Here is a 19,301-nt window from a genome sequence, read left to right as displayed (position 1 = left end):
TACATTAGACTTTCACCCTCCATCACATACAGTTCTTTTGGATTACTGCACCCCAGATGCACTACTTTGAACTACATGGCATTGAATCCTAGCTCCCAAGTCCTCGACCACTTTTCAAGTTTTCTTAAGTCACTTTTCATTCTCTCTGCTCCTTCAGGCATATCCTCTCTATTGCAGATCTTAGTGTTATTTGGAAATAGACAAACGTTAACTTCTAACCCTTCTATGTTGCTTATAAAGATATTGAAAAGAACTGGTCCCAAAATCAATTCTTGTGGCTTGGCCTCTGTTGGAAACAGGATGCTGGGCTTGATGGACCCTTGGTCTGACCCAGCATGGCATGTTCTTATGTTCTTACTCCACTTAACTCCATTCTTTCTTCAGAGTAGGTTCCATTTACCATTACAAGCTGTCTCCAGTCAGTCAACCAGATTGTAATCCACTCCACCACCTACTAGTGAATATCTTCTTGCACAAGTTTCGTGGGCAAATGCAAAATAAATAATTGTTTGTTTGTTACATTATTATTGTCCAGTACATTGTATGCCACACATTTTCTTGTTGTGATTTTTCCCTATATGTGTGTGCTGTTCACTCCGCCTCTCCTCTGTGCTAAAGTTCATCAAATGACAGCCATGGTGACTTCATAAGAGCCACTTTTATTGAAGATATTCACTGGTAGATGAAGTGCACATTCATTCGGATCTGGCCGGATCGGCCCACCTTCAAATAATTTGGAAGTTCATAATACACCACTTCAATCCGCACGATATCGGATGCACAAAACCTACAGAAATAAAGTTCTGCCTGCTCGGCAATTGCAAAAAAAAGTTTTTCCACTTTTGCAATTCTCCTGACGTCTGCGGAAGCGTGTTAACCCTCCGGGGTCTACCACTTACTCCAGCCGCGATGTTTCCAGCAGTTTGAGCTCTGAGTCATGAGCCAACCCAAATAACTTGAGTTCCTTTTCTCAAGTTACCTCATAAGCCGATTCAGCGGGTTCTCTAACATTAAAATCATCTACCTTATGAAACACACAACTTTGACAAACTTCGGTCCCCTTGACGCAGCTGGAAGCGAAACACGGCCGTGTCAGGGCTCTGTCGCTTGTACAACACTGTTAATTTTATACTAAATACCTTGCACAAGTTTCGTGTGCAAATGCAAAATAAATAATTGTTTGTTAATTATTATTGTCCAGTACATTGATGGCCGCACATTTTCTTGTTGTGATTTTTCCCTATATGTGTGTGCTGTTCACTCCGCCTCTCCTCTGTGCTAAGGTTCATCAAATGACAGCCATGGTGACTTCATAAGAGCCACTTTTATTGAAGATATTTGAATAGCTGCTACTTGGTCATCTGTTCACAACTTCACATTCCACTACTGACTAGACAGCATGTCCTGAGGAAACAGTAACTTTGGATAAGCATTTCTGCACAGCCTGTTTTCCCATTAGTCTGTCCTCTACTTGGAGGGTCTGGGTTGCCTTTAAGTAAATGCTTCTGCTGTGCAACCCTCAGCTTGGTACTCCTCACATGTAATGGCTAATTCATGTCTGCTTGTCAACAAAAATAAAGTTTGGTTACCTGTAAACAGAGTTCTCCCTAGACAGCAGGATGAATTAACTGTTCTTAATACTCGCCGCCTCCCTGGAGAGTCAATTGCCTCCTAAAGCTTAACCTCTGAAAGAGACTGAGGGGTTCATGAGGCAGTGCGCGCAAGCAAGAACTCCTGCACATGCTCAGTAAAGTTCTTACTGAGCTTAGAGAGCTGGGTCCTTGTCAGTGCTATTGGATGACTTCATCCCCATGAAATGATTAATTTGCTGTCCACAGAGAACCCTGTTTACACAGGAGCAAACTTACTTTATCTATAGATTCAGTGTTTTATTCATCTTCCTCTGGGTTAAAGCACAGAGAGAATATTTAGGCAATTAGGAAAAGGTTGGGCTTGATGGGACTTCTGTCAGAGATTAATAATTATACTAGTTGTGATAAATTGGCCGATTTCTTTGAAAACAAATTGCTAAAATTCAATCTCAACTAGGTACCACCCATAATGTAGTTGTTAAGGAGCCTCCTGGGGGTTTGATGTTAGGGAAATGGTCTACATTTAGACAGGTCTTGAGTAAAGAATTAACTTCACTAATAGGACAGTTGAAATTGACCCACTCTGTTGGACCCTTGCCTTTTTCTAATTATGAAGAGCTTGAAAGCAGCTCATTTGAGACACATCTATTAGGACAATTACAGATCTGTTAAATAGATCTTTAGTTGAGGACCTTATGCCTAGGCAGGTGAGTGTGGCTATTAGAGCTATTCAAAAGGATGAAAAATTACCACTAGGCGAGCTTCCAATTATCAACTGATTTCAAATCTTCCATCTTTGGCTAAAGTGATAGAAAAATGTGTATTGCTCCAGTTAGACAAGTTTCTGGATGAGAGTCATGGACTGGATAATCACCGATTTGGCTTTAGAAAGCCCACAGCACCAAATTACTTTTATTGTCGTTATTGGATCGTCTTTATTACAAATAGGAACCTGGAGAATATAGTATGTTAGTGCAGTTGGATATCTCTGCTACCTTTGATATTATCGTGTGATTTGTTGATCTCCTTACTGCGCCGTACTGCAATTGATGGAGCAGTATTGACTTGGTTTACTTTTTTTTTTTTCTTTTCAGAACAGAAGACAGCATTTGCTATTAGGTAATTCTTTTTCAACTTGAAAAATCTTATCAAGGGACCCCAAGGTTCGGCGCTGTCTTCCATCCTGTTTAATATTTATTTGTACCCTATGGGGGCTATATTTAAGTCTTTGGGAGTAACTTTATTTATGCTGATGAAATTCAGCTGTTTATTAGATAGGAATTTTTTTTCAGAAGTGCCTGACAAGTATTAAAGGTTGCTTAACAAGCACTGAATTATCATTAAATATACATAAAACTAGGCTTTTATGGGTAGGCAACCTTCTCCAAAGAATGGCATTATGTCATTATCTTATGAGATATCTTCTCTGTTGATTCTGTCTGAAGTTAAGAAACTTGAGTGCTATTATAGACTCCTTAGTTGACTTTAAAACCGCATATTCAGCATTTGTCAAAAATAGCCTTTTACAGGCTAAAGTTGTCGAAACCTTTAAAACCTCTTCTCACTGGTGATATGTTTAGAACTGGGTTACAGGTTCTAATTCTTGGACATCTGGACTATTGTAGTAGTTTACATGTTGAACTTTTGGATAAGCTGCTTCATGCTTCATGTGTTGCAGTTGGTCTAACTTGCAGTTGCTAGTTAAGTGAGAAAAGTTTAAAGGACTATATCGAGCCAGTATTATGTTAGTTATATTGGCTTCCATTAAAATGGAGATTGCAAGTTAGGATCTTGGTTATAACTCACAAATTACTGTACTCAGAGAATCCATGCTTGGTGGTAAATAAGTTACATTGGTTTGAGCCTGCATACTACTTAAGATCTGCTGGGACAAGATTAAGTATTCCAGCGGCTCATGATAATAGGCAGCAGCAAACTTGTGCAAGGACGTTTTCATATGTCATCCCTACTCTGTGGAATGCAGTGCCCACTGAGTTGAGTGATGAGAGAGACATAGGGGACAGTAAGTATGTGAGTGCCCATATATGTGCACATGTGCAAGCACACATATGCAGAAATTTGAAATAGTGCTCGCATTGAATGTGTATGATTTTAAAATATGCCTACCATGTATATGTATGCTCTTAATTTTAAGTTGTTACTTGAGCTAATCTAATTTGCGTATCTTCCTTAAAAATGTATCTGCTTTAACATGTGCAGGAAAGCGGACTTTAAAATGTGCGAGTGAAGGATATTCTCAGATTTACCTAATGGTCTACCAGCTTGCCCATTTTCTCTCATGGTCATCTAGATCCCTCTGGTTCTTCAGCCTGCCCTCCCCCCTGTTTACCCAGATTCCTCACCTAGTGGTTTTTGGCATCAAATGAGTTTTCTTCAGACTTACACCTCATTAAGAGCAGAAGTAAATATGCTTGGCTAGCAGCCCGCCACATGCTGCGACTACCAGAATTAAAATATGGATTTATGCACATAAATGTTGGCCCCACCCTGGAATTCCCCTAAAACACCCCAGCATTGTCCCCCCCCCCTTTTTTTTTTTTTACTTGTGCATTCATATATGTACATATATAATCTGTGGCTTTTAAAAGAAGAGACGCTTATGTTCGGCCCGTATACTCGTGTATATGGGTCTTTTAACACGAGCAACTCTTAAAATTCATCCCTAAGAGGTTGATTTTAAAACGAGAGTGCGTGTCATCGCTTGAGCGAGGTTACACTGGAATTTTGAATTGTCCCTGCACTTGCATGTGTTTCTTTTAAAATGCACCAACTGTGTGCGTAAGTATGCTCCTAATTTTAAGAGGTTACTTGAGCACAGTTAGCACGTGTTTGTCTTCCATAGAACATTGTCGACTTTTATGTGTGTGTGTCAGTGAATTTTAAAAAATGCTTGCCCAAGACACATTCCCAGTTTTGCAATTAGTCAACCAGTTTGTCCATTTAATAACAAGGTCTTTCATTCTTCTCTGGTTCTTCATCCTGCACGCTGCCCAGTTAACCCAGACCCTTCACCCTGTCCTAAAAGCCCTAAAACTCGAGATCTACAGACTTGCTCCTCAACAGGATCAGCAGTAAAATTATGCAGATATCTAGCATATGCACGCTGCAGATTTTAGTTTTAAAATTCGGAGTTATGCGCATAAGTCTTAGCCCTGCCCTGGAATGCCCATGTTCTGCTCCTCTTCCGCCCCTTATTCCTTACACGTGCATGGATACATATGTGCTTGTTTTGCAGCTTTTTAAAATCCACGTTGCTCATATGCGGCCCACATATGGGCATTTTTCCTCGAGCGACGCTTTTAAAATCAACCCATAAGCATTTTAGGAAGAAAGTGAAGGCTTTATATTATAAGGAAGTTTTTCCGCAGCTAAGCAGTCTGAATTAGCCATGACCTTGAGGAATGTCCTCCGGTCCTCTAGGTAGCGGAGTTTTCTCAAAACACACACAGCTGTGCTCTGTGTGCCCGTGTAGGCGTATCTCCCATGTAACTCCCATCTTGCCTCAGTCTTGTTCTTTCCACGCTGTTGGGTGCATGCGGAGCTATCTGTCTTGCCCGATACGTTGACGTGCAGAGTCGATGCTGGAAGTACGCTGAACTGTGGAGGCATTGCTCCATCATAAATATAGGCAAGGCCTAGGAGGCCGGCCAGCAGGTATACGTGGACTTACCTTGTTAGGCCTCATTGGAGGAGAACATTGTCAGTCGTGAGATGACTCTAGCAATTTTGAGAAACTCTTCCTGTGCGAGCCTATGTTCAAAACTCTATGACCAAATACCTCTCTGATCAGGATGACAGTGGTGAGGCTGTCAGTCCATCTTGAATACACGCATGGGGTTGAACCATCCTCTTGCCTAAGAAGGAAGAATGTTTCTCCTGTCCAGTGCATTGGTCATGTTGATTGAGGTTGCCTGACCCCAGGGTGGAGGTTCATGGCATACTTCGACCGCTTCAGATATCGATGAAGCAGTTTTGCGACTGGGGTGCCAGTGATCCTGCCACAGCACTGAGGAAGCTGGCTTCTCTATCAATAATATGGGGCCCAAACCCTTCAACTCATTGGAGAAAGGGATGACTTAGGGCTGTTACAATGTGTTACAGACCGGGAAAACAAAGCACCAAGTTCGGAAACTTTCTTTGGCGGCCCTGGGCAACAATCGGCATAAAGAAAAACAAAATGTGACTACCCAAATCCAAAAACCATGGTCTGTGGCTGGATTAGTGGCAGGGCGCAGTGCCTAGCCAGCGTCAACCAGTCAGAAAATTATAGCAGCGTCAGCCATGCGATTATACATAACCCGCTAATAATTGAGATGGGCAACTTGGGGATGCAATACCTGCCCCCCTCACCAGGCCAGATCAACAAATGACAAGTGTAAGAGGTGCTGGTCACCATCCATGGCAGCCCAAAGGAGGGCCATCCGCCAACAGATGTACCACACCTCCAACGAAGATGGGGGCGCCCATACACATCAGATTCAAACCCAAGCGATTGCGATGAGGGCGGTAATCATGGCCCACATGGGTGGCCAGAAGACAATCCCTTATACAGACGAAGACAGCTACCGAGAAGCTGGATTCGTCTGGCAGTAGGCAGGAGCCCAGGCCTCACACTCTGAATAGCCTCAGCCTGTGCAGAGATTCCACAGTAGATGGATGCGGTGACACCTTATTCTTGAGAATAGGAAGTGGCATGTTACTTCTTCAGGCGGGGGACCGCCCTAGTACACCTTGGTCACCAAAAGCAATAGGGAATCCAGGCTCCCCCATCTGCCCACATGGGCTTCGCCTAGTACAAGATGCTTCCCTCTTCCCAGAGACGAAGAGACTACCATATAAGTTACTCATATCCCGCATACAATGAGGACCACTCAAAGACTAAACTCGAATGGAATTGGTATCACACTCCAGATCTCGATGGTCCACGGAGTCCGTGGGACGCTTGCCTGTTTCGTCCTCCCATTGGAAAGCTAACGCCCATGGACATACACGAGACCTGCTGTCAGGATGGGTGATCCTTTCTCCACCTGATGTGTTCCTGCTAGCATCCAACATTGGGGAGGTTGAAGGACACATCACCATACCTGAACCTACCGATCTGGAAGCATGGCGTAGGGGGGTCTTCCAGTAAGTAACCTGCCTGGGATGACTACCATGGTAATTGCGTCAAGCATGCAAGGTGGAGTGGAGAACATGGATCGAACCTTCTCTGCTACCCAGGAAGTGTGTAGAAGATTTTCTTTCCCATGCTGAGCCACAAGGGTAACTGTATCGGACAGGGTGCGTCATGGCCATCGCAGCCTATCATCTCCTCAGGATGACTCCCTGGTGTCATAGTTAGTGTTGATCTCCAGATTACGGAAGGATCCTCTGGCTATGCCAAAGGTCAAGGAGAGTGGTCTCGTGAAACACAAGCCTGAGCCTGACTCAACCCAGGTTTCTGCTATATGCATCGTCAGACAGCTGTCACCAGGGTCATCGTGCCGGGGGGGAGAAGTCCACCCAGGTTACCGTCAGTTCAGGAAAGAAGGTCAGTGAATGACGGGTGCTTATCCACTGCTTCATCGTACCTTGAATCTTGCTGCGACAGGGCAGCGCTATGAATGAGTCCTTGCACTTCCTGGGGTTATCTCTGTTCTCCGTCTTACTCAGGCCATACCTGTGCCAGCCATCTCCTGGAGCCACTTAAGGCAAACACAGAAGGCGACTTCACACGTTGGATCCCAAATCTGCCTAAACTTACTGTGACTGCTGCGTACACTCAGAGTCTAGAACTCCCAGCTGGGGCGTCCTTCAGGAGGAAGTGCCTGGGCTCCAGTTCCTAGTGCATCCTGTCTTGCTGCAGCAAACATAAAGCATTCTGATGCTGCGCAGAGGCCACCAAGACAAGAATAATTGCGGCATGCATCGCACTATGAGAAATGCGCTAGTCATGGACATTTGCGAGCCGCTATGCGACTATTGTTGCATGCCTTACCTTACACATTACACCGCTGCTGATCAGCAGGTGGCCACAGAGGGTAGAGAGGATCGATCCATCCTCTGTCAAGGACAAGTGGAGACTGTCCGCGACCACAGGTCAGGTTGTTTGCGTCATTGGAAACTGGAAGAGGCGGAACACTGCCCCCAGGGAGCACCGATGCTCCAACTTTCCAGCTTGGGACTCCCCAAAGTCATGGCTAATTCAACCTGCTTATCTGCGGAAAAGAGCAAATTTGCTTACCGTAAACAGTGTTTTCCATGGATAGCAGAATGAATTAGCCATGTAATTCCCGCCTGCCTCCCTGGACAGTCTCCTATCGGACTCTGTCCAGAGCTTGGATAACAGACTGAGGCAGGATGGGAGTCACATGGGAGATACTTCTACTCGGGCACATAGAGCACAGCGCTGTGTGCTTTGAGAAAGCTCCGCCACCTAGAGGACCAGAGTATGTTCCCCAAGGTCATGGCTAATTCATCCTGCTATCCACAGAAAACACCATTTATGGTAAGCAAACTTGCTCTTTTAAGTAATTGTTGACACTTTCTGTTTTTATATTGCATTGTTGTTGTATGTGTTTGATAAATGTGTTTTATGTATAATTTATGAATGTATTTTGATGTAATCCGCACTGAACAATTATTATGGAAGATATGGAATATAAAGTCTTGTAAATAATAATAAGACTTGTGTAAACACTTTGGATTACATGCAAAATAGTGATTTTTACCAGACTTTATGGGTGATTTGACTATAAAAGATGAGCTCCAGAGGTATTATGGATGTGCAATCCCAAAAATTTTGGTTTGGTTCTTTTTTTCATTTCAGAGGGGTTTTTTATTTTTATTTTTTTGTTTTTATTTGGATCATTTAATGTTTTTTTTTCGGCTTGGTTCATTTGCCAACTGAAAAACACATTAAACAAGAAACCTCCTCCAGAAAAAAATGGGCCTCTGGTGGCCCTGGCTGGGCTTTTCTGGGCTAAAAATCTGCCCGGGCCTTGTGCCAGGGATGGACCTGGTCCAGGCCTGGGCCGGGTTCTCTAGTTCAACCTGCCCATGTTTCAGTGCTTGAAAAGTTATACCATCTGCTTGGAGGACAGCACTGAAGTGACATTACTTTGGCGTCTTCACTGGGTGTAGCTGGTGCCATTTTGATGTATGGTTGTACTTATGCCTGTACATCAAAATGACACCGTCTGCACTGGAAGAAGGTGCCAAAGTGACATCACTTCAGTGTTGTTCTTCAGGCGGATGACACAGTTTTTCAAGTGCCAGGAGGAACTGGAGGCTCTGGTCTTGGCATCTGGGTCTAGGCCTAGGGCTTGGCACCAGGTCCCAGCCTCAGACTTGGCACTGGGTCTAGGCTTCAGTTCCAGGCCCCCCACCTGGTGCAAGGCTCTAGTGCCGGGCCCAGGTAGATTTTTGGTCAAGAAGACATAGCCAGGGCTGCTGAAGGTCCTTTTTGTTTTTTTTAAATGCCACAACAATGAAAATACCCCAAAGTTTTGAGAGTGTATCTATTCCAGTATACTAAAACTGCCAAAATGAAGGTCTATTACAATATTGGCTTGTCATATCTGCTATATTGATTTGATCCACAGCATTTTCTATAAATGAATTATAAATAGAGGAGATACAATTGGGAAGAGCTTTCTATCTGCACAGTTTCTTAAGTATTGGAATAAGTTACCTAGATAGGTATGAAATCTGCCATTAAAGGTTTAGAAGAGAAAATTATACAAATGGTTTGAGTGTAGCTCCATCTTTCTATAATTTTGAAATAAATGGTGTTATGTGTTTGTCATGATGTGTCTTCTAGAAATGTGGTATATTATCAGCAAAGGGAGAAAAAAGGTATTGTTAGAAGGTTTAAATTACGATTTATTTATTTATTTATTTATTTATTTATTTATTTATTTAAAGGCTTTTATATACCGGAGTTCATGTACTAGTACATACCACTTCGGTTTACACAGAACCAATATTGGAAAATTACATCAAACAAGTGGGTATAAAATAACAAGGCTAACTTTGTAGGAACTTAGAACTTGAGGTAAAGGAGAGAACAGGACCAAGTGGTAACAGATCAATGTAAATAGCTAAATAATAAATACAAATTTTTACAATGAATACAAATGCTTACAGATTACAGTCTTCAAAATCTAAGTTTACATCTTCAGAATAATGTTTAAATCTACAAGAACTAACAGTTACATATTCAAGGTTTGTAGACTTCAAAGCTGAGGTTACATCTGACTTAAAAGGTATTGGTGTAGCATGCTGTAAATTTAACGATTGGGAATATGAGACCAAGAAATACAATTAAGAGTTGCGGCATCAGAAATCTGGTTAACATGATTATGAAATGCGTGAATGAGTCTAGTTCTGGGACGTGGCTCTGAGCGAAAACTTTAAGTGAAGGCTTTTGTAAAGAGCCAGGTTTTGAGTTTCTTTTTGAATGTTCGAGTACAGGTTTCAAGACGAATGACGAATTTGTGTTTCAATCTTTTATTTTCAGGGAGCAGTGATACATAAATTGTGCATCACACTTGTGACTTTAGTTCTGTTCTTGACACTGAGCAGGATGTTCCCTGTTATATACTTAACGGATGACAAGTTTATTTCTGAGGCATCCATCTTCTCAAGACTGGGCTACATGTACATCTCTATACAAGCTTTCAAGCAAAAGTATTATTTTGCATGGACATTAGGTAAGGAGAGCAAAATAGCTTGTTTTCATTGATTAACAGCACTTTGACGAGTTCCTTTGTAGGATATATTTTCATATGCTGAAACTTGTGGTTTATGTTGTATTTATTCCATTTTAATGGGATATTCAGCAGCAAGGCCCCTACCTGCTCCTACCATGTGACAGGGGCTGACCAATGGCACCGGTAGCCCCTGTGACATAGTAAGGGCAAAGGCTATCGGCGCCATTTTGAATACCGGCAGCCGACGGCCCGAGTGCAGGAGAATGCTCCAGGATCTTCTCCGCTGGACCACCAGGGAATTTTGGCGAGGGTGGGGGGTTATAGTTAATTAAGTTTAAAGGGTTGGGATGGGGTTTTTTTTTAACTTTAATGGGAAACGAATCCCATATGTAACTAATGGACGAATCAGGGTTCCCCGAAAACGGATGTAATGGATTTGGGTCCCGACGAATACAAATACTGAATCGAACGTATCAGTCCCTGCTGCACATCCCTAATATACGCCCATGGACCTAATTTAATCTTTAAATCAAAATTGAAACAAAGCATTTCAAGATGGGGAGATTTTGTCTAGAGTTTCCATCCCAGTGTTTTGTTACTTGTCGTTTATTCAAATTTTTTTTAAAGGTAGCATTTTAGTCCAGCCTACTTAGAAGCTGACAAGTTTGAAATGCTTTTGCATTTTGAAATGCTTCTGCATGTGCTCCTTAGAAGGTGAAAACAAAATACAATTTTAGTAAAAGGCTTTTGTTTTCTGGTCACCATGTTGCCCTTTGACCTCTCATTGAACCTATCCGGGGGTTGCTGCTAGAACAGGTGGCTCATGGACGCACTCAGCTGGCGATTGGAACGCTAGTGGGAATTGAATTCTTTATGCCCAGATTATGAAGAAAATACTTTTTAAACGACAAGTGATCTTTTTTTCAGGAATTTTTAGTGCTAGAATTTGTTGCAAATTTACTTTTAAGTGACTCTGAACTTGATACATTGCTTTTAGTCCACACTCGATTTAAATCCTTCCAAAATGTACAGGCAGGATTTGGCTTGTTGTGCATTTCCACTGGTTGGATATAGATACTGTATGTATTTTATGAAAATTGTGCATTAGCATTGCATGGAGTTATGTTTTAACAAAATAAAGCAAAGTTTTATTAGTAACTTGCACATTGTGCATCCTTTATGGGTAATCTTGGGTAGTAGTTTTTGTCACTACCTGAGTTACATAAGGCTTGTCTTACAGCAGTGCAGCATGCACCTTTGGCAAACCAGGTCCTTTAAATTTTCTACTGTTAATATATTTAAGGCCAGTTCACTATGATCACTATCCTGTTTTCAACTTAAAATACAGAGAGGTATAACAAGCAGAGTAAAAGCGGGAATACCTTAGTACATACCATTGGTGAGTCCTCATCTGGAGCATTCTATTCAGTTCCAGAGGCTACATTTTCAGAGTGATATTGATACATCCCAGGGAACTTTGTGCAGGAAAAAAATGAGAATTTTGCAAAATTAACTGCTTTTATTTTTTTATATAATACATTAATTAGAAAGTATCTAAACATTATTAGAAATAAGCAAAATTGAAGTGCCATAGTGAAAACCACAATTGCAGCTATAGAAAGGGGAGGAATACTTAAACCTGTAAATGCATCTTTTTAAGTTTAAACTGTTTATTAAATATAAAATAAACACAGAAAGCTTGGTATACAATTGTTTCTGAAGCATACCAAGCCAAGAAAAGCAAGTAAACCTTTTCTTGTACATACCCCTAACCTTCCCTCCCATTCCTATACCCGCCCCACACCACCATCTACATCCTAAGGGGTGGCTTCCATTTATTACATAACATTTGATTAGCAGACCAAAGTATCAAGCATCCTTTAACTCTGCACCACTCAAGTGAACCCCCTTAAAACCTTACCACATTCTGCTGATCCCCTCCCGCCTCACTTCTTGTAGGCATGAGCACACCTTATTATCAATCCCATGAGACACAAATTAACACACAACATACGGCCAAGGAGCCCCCACACAATACTGTTCCTATATTCCATTAATATTGCGACCAAATCTTTTCAAGGGTAGTTAATTACTTCGCTGTGTTCCTTTTGGAAAAAGCTTTTGTAGATAGGGATACCATACCCCAGTGAATTTGCATTTACTTTTGAAAGAGCGATTACTGTTTAAATTTTCCAGTAACATTAAACCTTGTAATCTCTTTCTCCATTCCCAAAAGGAAGGAGGATTGCATTCACAGCATGTAGGTAGAATAGTCTTTTCCCCAAGCAGGCGTGCCTATCTGACAAAAAGATTTGTTCTTTTCACTTTTATTCTAAAGGATGCGCTTAAAACCTGTAAATATATCTTAAAATATGTACAGATAAAAAGAATGCACTGTCTAGTGCGCAGATCTGATTTTCCAATTTTTCAGCTCCACAAACTCACTCATACATACAACTAGCAATGTTGCACCCAGCAAAACGCCACCCACCCACCACATAAATGGGTCCAAAGGAGAAGACGGAATTGATTAAGACAAGAACACTGTTTCCTATGCTTTGCGGGACTGGGTTGCCATTATCAGTTTTGGGCGCTGCCCTTTGGCCTAGCCACCGCCCCCAGAACATTTTCTAAAATTATGGTGGTCGTGGCAGCAGTGCTGAGAAAAGAAGGGATTCTGGTACACCCATACTTGGAAGATTGGTTAATCCTGGCCAACGTGGAAGAGAGCCTCTTGGTGACCAACAGGGTGATCTCCTTGTTACAGGAACATGGTTGTGTAGCAAGCCTGGCTAAGAGTAGCTTCACACCTTCCCAGTTCTTGGGGTATCTGGGAGTCAGGTTCAATACCAGGTGGGGCAAAGTCTTTCTTCCGACCACACGGATACAGACGTTGATGTACCAGGTGCGTCAGTTGGTGAACATGGTACGCCCAATAGTGTGGAGCTATCTCCAAGTTCTCAATTTGATGGCGGCAACCCTGGAAGTAGTGCCGAGGGCGAGGGCATATATGCGCCCACTTCAGTGCTCACTACTATCATGTTTGAACCTACAGTCCCAAGACTATTTTGTTCGCCTCCACTTACTGATGGGAGTCTGCTCTCACCTCAGTGGTGGTTGCAGGAAGCTCATCTGAGCAGGGGTGTGTCCCTGAACTGGCTGGTTCTCTCGACAGATGTGAGTCTCCGGGACTGGGGACCTCACTGTCAGGAACTGACGGTCCAGGGAACTTGGAATGAAGAAGAGGCCCTCTGGAACATCAATCATCTGGAAGCTCGGATAGTCAGATTGGCATATTTACAGTTCAGCCATAGACTCCAGGGTCAAGCAGTTAGCGTGATGTTGGACAACACAACGATGGTAGCTTACATCAATTGCTAGAGAGGAACCAAGGGCCAGCCAGTATCACATGAGATAGAACTCCTTATGGAATGGGCGAAAGTACAATTGCATATGATCTCAGCTTCCCACATCACGGGAAAAGACAACATCAGGGCAGACTTTCTAAGCAGGGAAAGTCTGGATCCAGAGGAGTGGGTGTTGTCGACCAACACATTTCAACTGATAGTAGATTGCTGGGGCCTCCTGTCCATCAACCTGCTGGCCACATCTCATAAGGCTTCTCGATTCTTCAATCACAGAAGAGATCTGTGGTCCTTGGGAGTTGACACTCTCATTCAGACCTGGCTAGAAGATGAGTTGCTATATGCCTTCCCTCCATAGCCCCTGCTGGGCAAGGTCATTTGCAGAGTCGAACACTACAGGGGTCTAATCCTACTAGTAGCTCCAGATTGGCCTAGGCATTGGTGGTACGTGGACATGCGAATACTCCTGGTGGAGAACCCCTTGCTCCTCCCACCACACAGGGACCTGTTGCAGCAGGGACCAGTCCTTCATGAGGATCTGACTTGATTCTGTCTTTCGGTCTGGCCCTTGAGAGGGCTTACCTGATGAAGCGGGGATATTCTGCAGCAGTAATTGTCACCTTACTACACGGTTGGAAGTTCTCCACATCACTAGCGTATGTACGGGTCTGGAGAGTATCTGAGGTCTGGTACGAGGAGCACGATGTCCTCCCCCAAGCGGTCAAAACCCCTCCATTACTGGAATTTTTCAGGACAGTTTAAATAAAGGTTTGGCCCTTAATTCCTTGAAAGTGCAGGTAGTGGCCCTCTCCTGTTTCAGGGGTGAGATGAATGGGGCCTCCCTGTCGATTCATCCTGACGTAGCCCATTTTCTGAAGGGAGTGAAGCACCTTCGACCTCCCTTATGGTTGTCTGTTCCCTTGTGGAATCTCAATTTGGTACTGAAATTCTTGGCAGGTCCTTTCTTTCGGCTGCTGCGCAGGCTTTCCATTCGTTTATTGATTGTTCCTGGTGGCTATGTGTTCCTGATGGCTATATGCTTGGTACCTTGCATCTCTGAACTGCAGGCGTTGTCGGGCTGGGATGATTCCAGGGGCGTTACAGCTACATACTGTCTCGGAGTTTCATTTGAATCAGTCCATTTCATTGCCATCCCTAGATAAACTGAAGGATGTGGAGGAATATAGTCTCTTCCGTCATTTGGATGTCAAGAAACTTCTAGTACAGTATCTGGAAGTCTCAGAATCGGTCTGGAAGACGGACCGCCAGTTTGTCCTTCATGGCGAAAGGAAGCAGGGCGAACCAGCTTTGTGGGCTACCATAACTTGCTGAATTAAGGAAGTGGTCACAGGAGCCTACATGGAGGCTGGAAAGCCGTTACCCTCTCAGATTAGAGTTCATTCCACTAGTGCCCAGGTGTTCTCATGAGCAGAAATTAAATTGCTGTCTCCTGTTGATATCTGCCGAGTGGTGACGTGGTCCTCCTTGCACACCTTCTCCAGGTTTTATCGCCTGGATGTACAAGCCAGAGAGGATGCAGCCTTTGCACGGGCACTGTTAACCGGACCATGGGCAGCCTCCCGCCCTGATCTGGAGTAGCTTTTGTACATCCCATTGGTCCTGAGATCATCTGGCTACACTAAGAAAAACGAAATTATCAGGTAAGTAATTTCTCCAGTACAGCTTCCCTTTGTAATTCACTGAAAATTCACATGGCCAATCTGATGCAACAAATAACACTAAAAGTCCAGCTTGTGGCAGATAATCCTAATGTCTCTAATTTATCTAAATAAAATAGTCCACCAAAAAAAAATAAAGGACATCCAAAGCATCTCTGTAGACTGCATATGAAATTCGAGAAACAAGTTTACTTTGCAGTTCAACTGTGATACCATAAGACAAATGCTCTTTCGTCTAGGACAGCAGGATGATAGTCCTCACATGTGGGTGACATCAGATGGAGCCCAGCACGGAAAACTTTTGTCACTTTCTAGAAACTTTGACTGGCAGACTGAGCATGCCCAGCCTGCCGCTATCCGTGCGTCCACTTGAGGCCCCCCTTCAGTCTCTTCTTTTCTGCGGTGCAGTAGCCTCGTGGTTGTGGAGCTCCAAACCCTTGAAAGTGTTTGCTGTTTTTTTCGGGGGTTTTTTCTGTGTCTGGTCCCCCTTCGCATTTGGTTTCTCTGGTGGGTACCCTTGGCTTTTGCCATTGCTATTCGCAGTCGATTCCCAACTCCCACTTCTGGGTCTTTTGGTCATCGACCACGCGCCAGCCTCTTTTTCAATGGCATCGTCGGGTGGACCATGTCCATCACAGATCCGCATGAGGTGTGTATCTTCTGCCTGGGGGCCTCGCACAACATCCGAGGGTGTCGTTTGTGTGATCAAATGACCCCCCAAAGGACATTGTGCTCGCTTGGATAAAATGGAGAAGATTTTTGGCTCTCCAAAACCCTCCACTTCGGCGTTGATATCTTCCACGCCTAAGGACCACAGGGAACCGTCCCCGTCCCTTCCCCTGGTGGTCTCGCTCTCCAGTACCCCTAAGGATCACAGAGAGGAAGATCAATCCTCTGTGGTCTCTCCCCTCCCCCTAACCTCAGGGTCATCATCATCCTCTGCACCGGGGAAAGACTGGGCCGAGCACCAGAAACCCAACATGGTTCTGGATCTGTGGCTGCCGAGCTACCTCATGATTCCTCCGAGGGTGTTCCAGTGACGCCTTGTCCCCCTACATCAGTCCTTACTACACAGGACTTCCAGGAGGAGTTGGACCGCAGGGTGCAATTGGCGGAGCTCAAAGCGCTTCAGAGCGTCGAGCTGCCGGCACCACCAGTCCCCATACCAGTGCCTGAGCCTCCGCCTTCAATGCTCGCGCCCCTGCTGAAGCATCTAGACATCGTTCTTGGTGCCCTATCGATGCAACCGGTACCCGAGAGGCCTTCAATGCCTCCTCGGCCACAGATGCCCTCCATCGGAGCAATCCCAATTCCCGGGTCCAGCGAGGAGGATGAGGTCGCGGGGGCCGGGTGCCCATACCTGCAGTTCCCCGGGCCACCGCCGGCCCTCCCCGTCGTACCATGACCGATGCCCCCTCAATGTCCGAGGGCCCATCGATGCTATTGGTGCCCCCACGGCCCTCAGTGCCTTTGGGGCTGGTCCCGCCCTCAGCATCCGGACCCTAGTGAGAAGGGCCCCTATGACCCGTGGGGCGATGACTCCTCGGATGCATCATCCGAGTTCTCTGATGACCCCCTTTCAGAGCTTTCCCCTCCGGAAGAGCTGCGTTGCTCCCCGCCTGAGGACCTTTCGTTTGCCAGCTTTGTAAGGGCCATGGCTGAAGCCATCCCCTTCCACCTCCTGTCAGAGGAGGATACCCGTCATAAGATGCTGGAGGTCCTCCAGTTCATCGATGCCCCAAAAGCGATCGTGGTGGTGCCAGTCCACAACATCTTTAAGGAGCTCCTCCTCCACGTGTAGGAACACCCAGTGTTGGTTGCCCCGGTGAACCGGAAGGCTGATGCGACTTATCTGGCTATGAATGGCGGCACTTCCACTCAAAGATCTTACAGCTCAAAGTGGAAGCATTTCTCACCTGGTGCGGTGGCCACGGACTGGACCCTTTCTCCTGCCTGCTCCCCCGCCTGCTGGAATTACTGTGGCACCTGTCCGAGTCTGTCCTCCAGACCAGCTTGGTCAGAGTACACCTCAGCGCCTATTACCAGGGTTTCGCTGGTGACATTAGTGGCCCATCTGCATGTGGTCCCCGTTGCAGAAATCTGCAGGGTTGCGGCCTGGGGTTCTCTCCACACATTTGCGGCGCACTACTGTCTCGACAGGGATAGTCACCAGGACAGTGCTTTTGACCAGTCTGTCCTCCGCAATCTGTTCTAGTCCTGAACCCGACTGTTCCCATCGTGATCTCCGTGGAATCAGACTGTCCCTGTTTCCCACAGCGCTGCAGTTGTGTTGTGCCCATTGGCACCTTGTTCGGCCACTGTGGGTCCCTCTGATCACAGGGGGCAGTCTGGAGCTCTGTAATCACTTACATGTGAGGACTACCATCCTGCTTAAGAACATAAGAACATAAGAAAATGCCATACTGGGTCAGACCAAGGGTCCATCAAGCCCAGCATCCTGTTTCCAACAGTGGCCAATCCAAGCCATAAAAACCTGGCAAGTACCGAAAAACTAAGTCTATTCCATGTAACCATTGCTAATGGCAGTGGCTATTCTCTAAGTGAACTTAATAGCAGGTAATGGACTTCTCCTCCAAGAACTTATCCAATCCTTTTTTAAACACAGCTATACTAACTGCACGAACCACATTCTCTGGCAACAAATTCCAGAGTTTAATTGTGCGTTGAGTAAAAAAGAACTTTCTCCGATTAGTTTAAATGTGCCCCATGCTAACTTCATGGAGTGCCCCCTAGTCTTTCTACTATCCAAAAGAGTAAATAACCGATTCACATCTACCCGTTCTAGACCTCTCATGATTTTAAACACCTCTATCATATCCCCCCTCAGTCATCTCTTCTCCAAGCTGAAAAGTCCTAACCTCTTTAGTCTTTCCTCATAGGGGAGTTGTTCCATTCCCCTTATCATTTTGGTAGCCCTTCTCTGTACCTTCTCCATCGCAATTATATCTTTTTTGAGATGCGGCGACCAGAATTGTACACAGTATTCAAGGTGCGGTCTCACCAAGGAGCGATACAGAGGCATTATGACATTTTCCGTTTTATTCATCATTCCTTTTCTAATAATTCCCAACATTCTGTTTGCTTTTTTGACTGCCACAGCACACTGCACCGACGATTTCAATGTGTTATCCACTATGACACCTAGATCTCTTTCTTGGGTTGTAGCACCTAATATGGAACCCAACATTGTGTAATTATAGCATGGGTTATTTTTCCCTATATGCATCACCTTGCACTTATCCACATTAAATGTCATCTGCCATTTGGATGCCCAATTTTCCAGCCTCACAAGGTCTTCCTGCAATTTATCACAATCTGCTTGTGATTTAACTACTCTGAACAATTTTGTGTCATCTGCAAATTTGATTATCTCACTCGTCGTATTTCTTTCCAGATCATTTATAAATATATTGAACAGTAAGGGTCCCAATACAGATCCCTGAGGCACTCCACTGTCCACTCCCTTCCACGGAGAAAATTGCCCATTCAATCCTACTCTCTGTTTCCTGTCTTTTAGCCATTTTGCAATCCACGAAAGGACATCGCTACCTATCCCATGACTTTTTACTTTTCCTAGAAGCCTCTCATGAGGAACTTTGTCAAACGCCTTCTGAAAATCCAAATATACTATATCTACCGGTTCACCTTTATCCACATGTTTATTAACTCCTTCAAAAAAGTGAAGCAGATTTGTGAGGCAAGACTTGCCCTGGGTAAAGCCATGCTGACTTAGTTCCATTAAACCATGTCTTTCTATATGTTCTGTGATTTAGATGTTTAGAACACTTTCCACTATTTTTCCTGGCACTGAAGTCAGGCTAACCGGTCTGTAGTTTCCCAGATCGCCCCTGGAGCCCTTTTTAAATATTGGGGTTACATTTGCTATCCTCCAGTCTTCAGGTACAATGGATGATTTTAATGATAAGTTAC

The 19,301-nt window shown here is 44.4% G+C and overlaps 1 protein-coding gene across 4 annotated transcripts in view; it reads left to right on the top strand.

Annotated features, from left to right (window-relative positions):
• The window catches only part of MBOAT1 (membrane bound O-acyltransferase domain containing 1), a 286,231-nt gene that overhangs the window by 236,980 nt on the left and 29,950 nt on the right, over positions 1 to 19,301 (top strand). For all 4 annotated transcript variants that reach the window (XM_029590751.1, XM_029590750.1, XM_029590752.1 and 1 more), the window contains one exon: positions 10,114 to 10,306. In XM_029590751.1, coding sequence (XP_029446611.1) covers positions 10,114 to 10,306 — 193 coding nt within the window. The remainder of the gene's footprint in view (positions 1 to 10,113; positions 10,307 to 19,301) is intronic.

Source organism: Rhinatrema bivittatum, chromosome 2, assembly GCF_901001135.1.
Source record: "Rhinatrema bivittatum chromosome 2, aRhiBiv1.1, whole genome shotgun sequence".
NCBI classification, from domain to species: domain Eukaryota; kingdom Metazoa; phylum Chordata; class Amphibia; order Gymnophiona; family Rhinatrematidae; genus Rhinatrema; species Rhinatrema bivittatum.
This window is presented reverse-complemented; position numbering and strand designations above follow the sequence as displayed.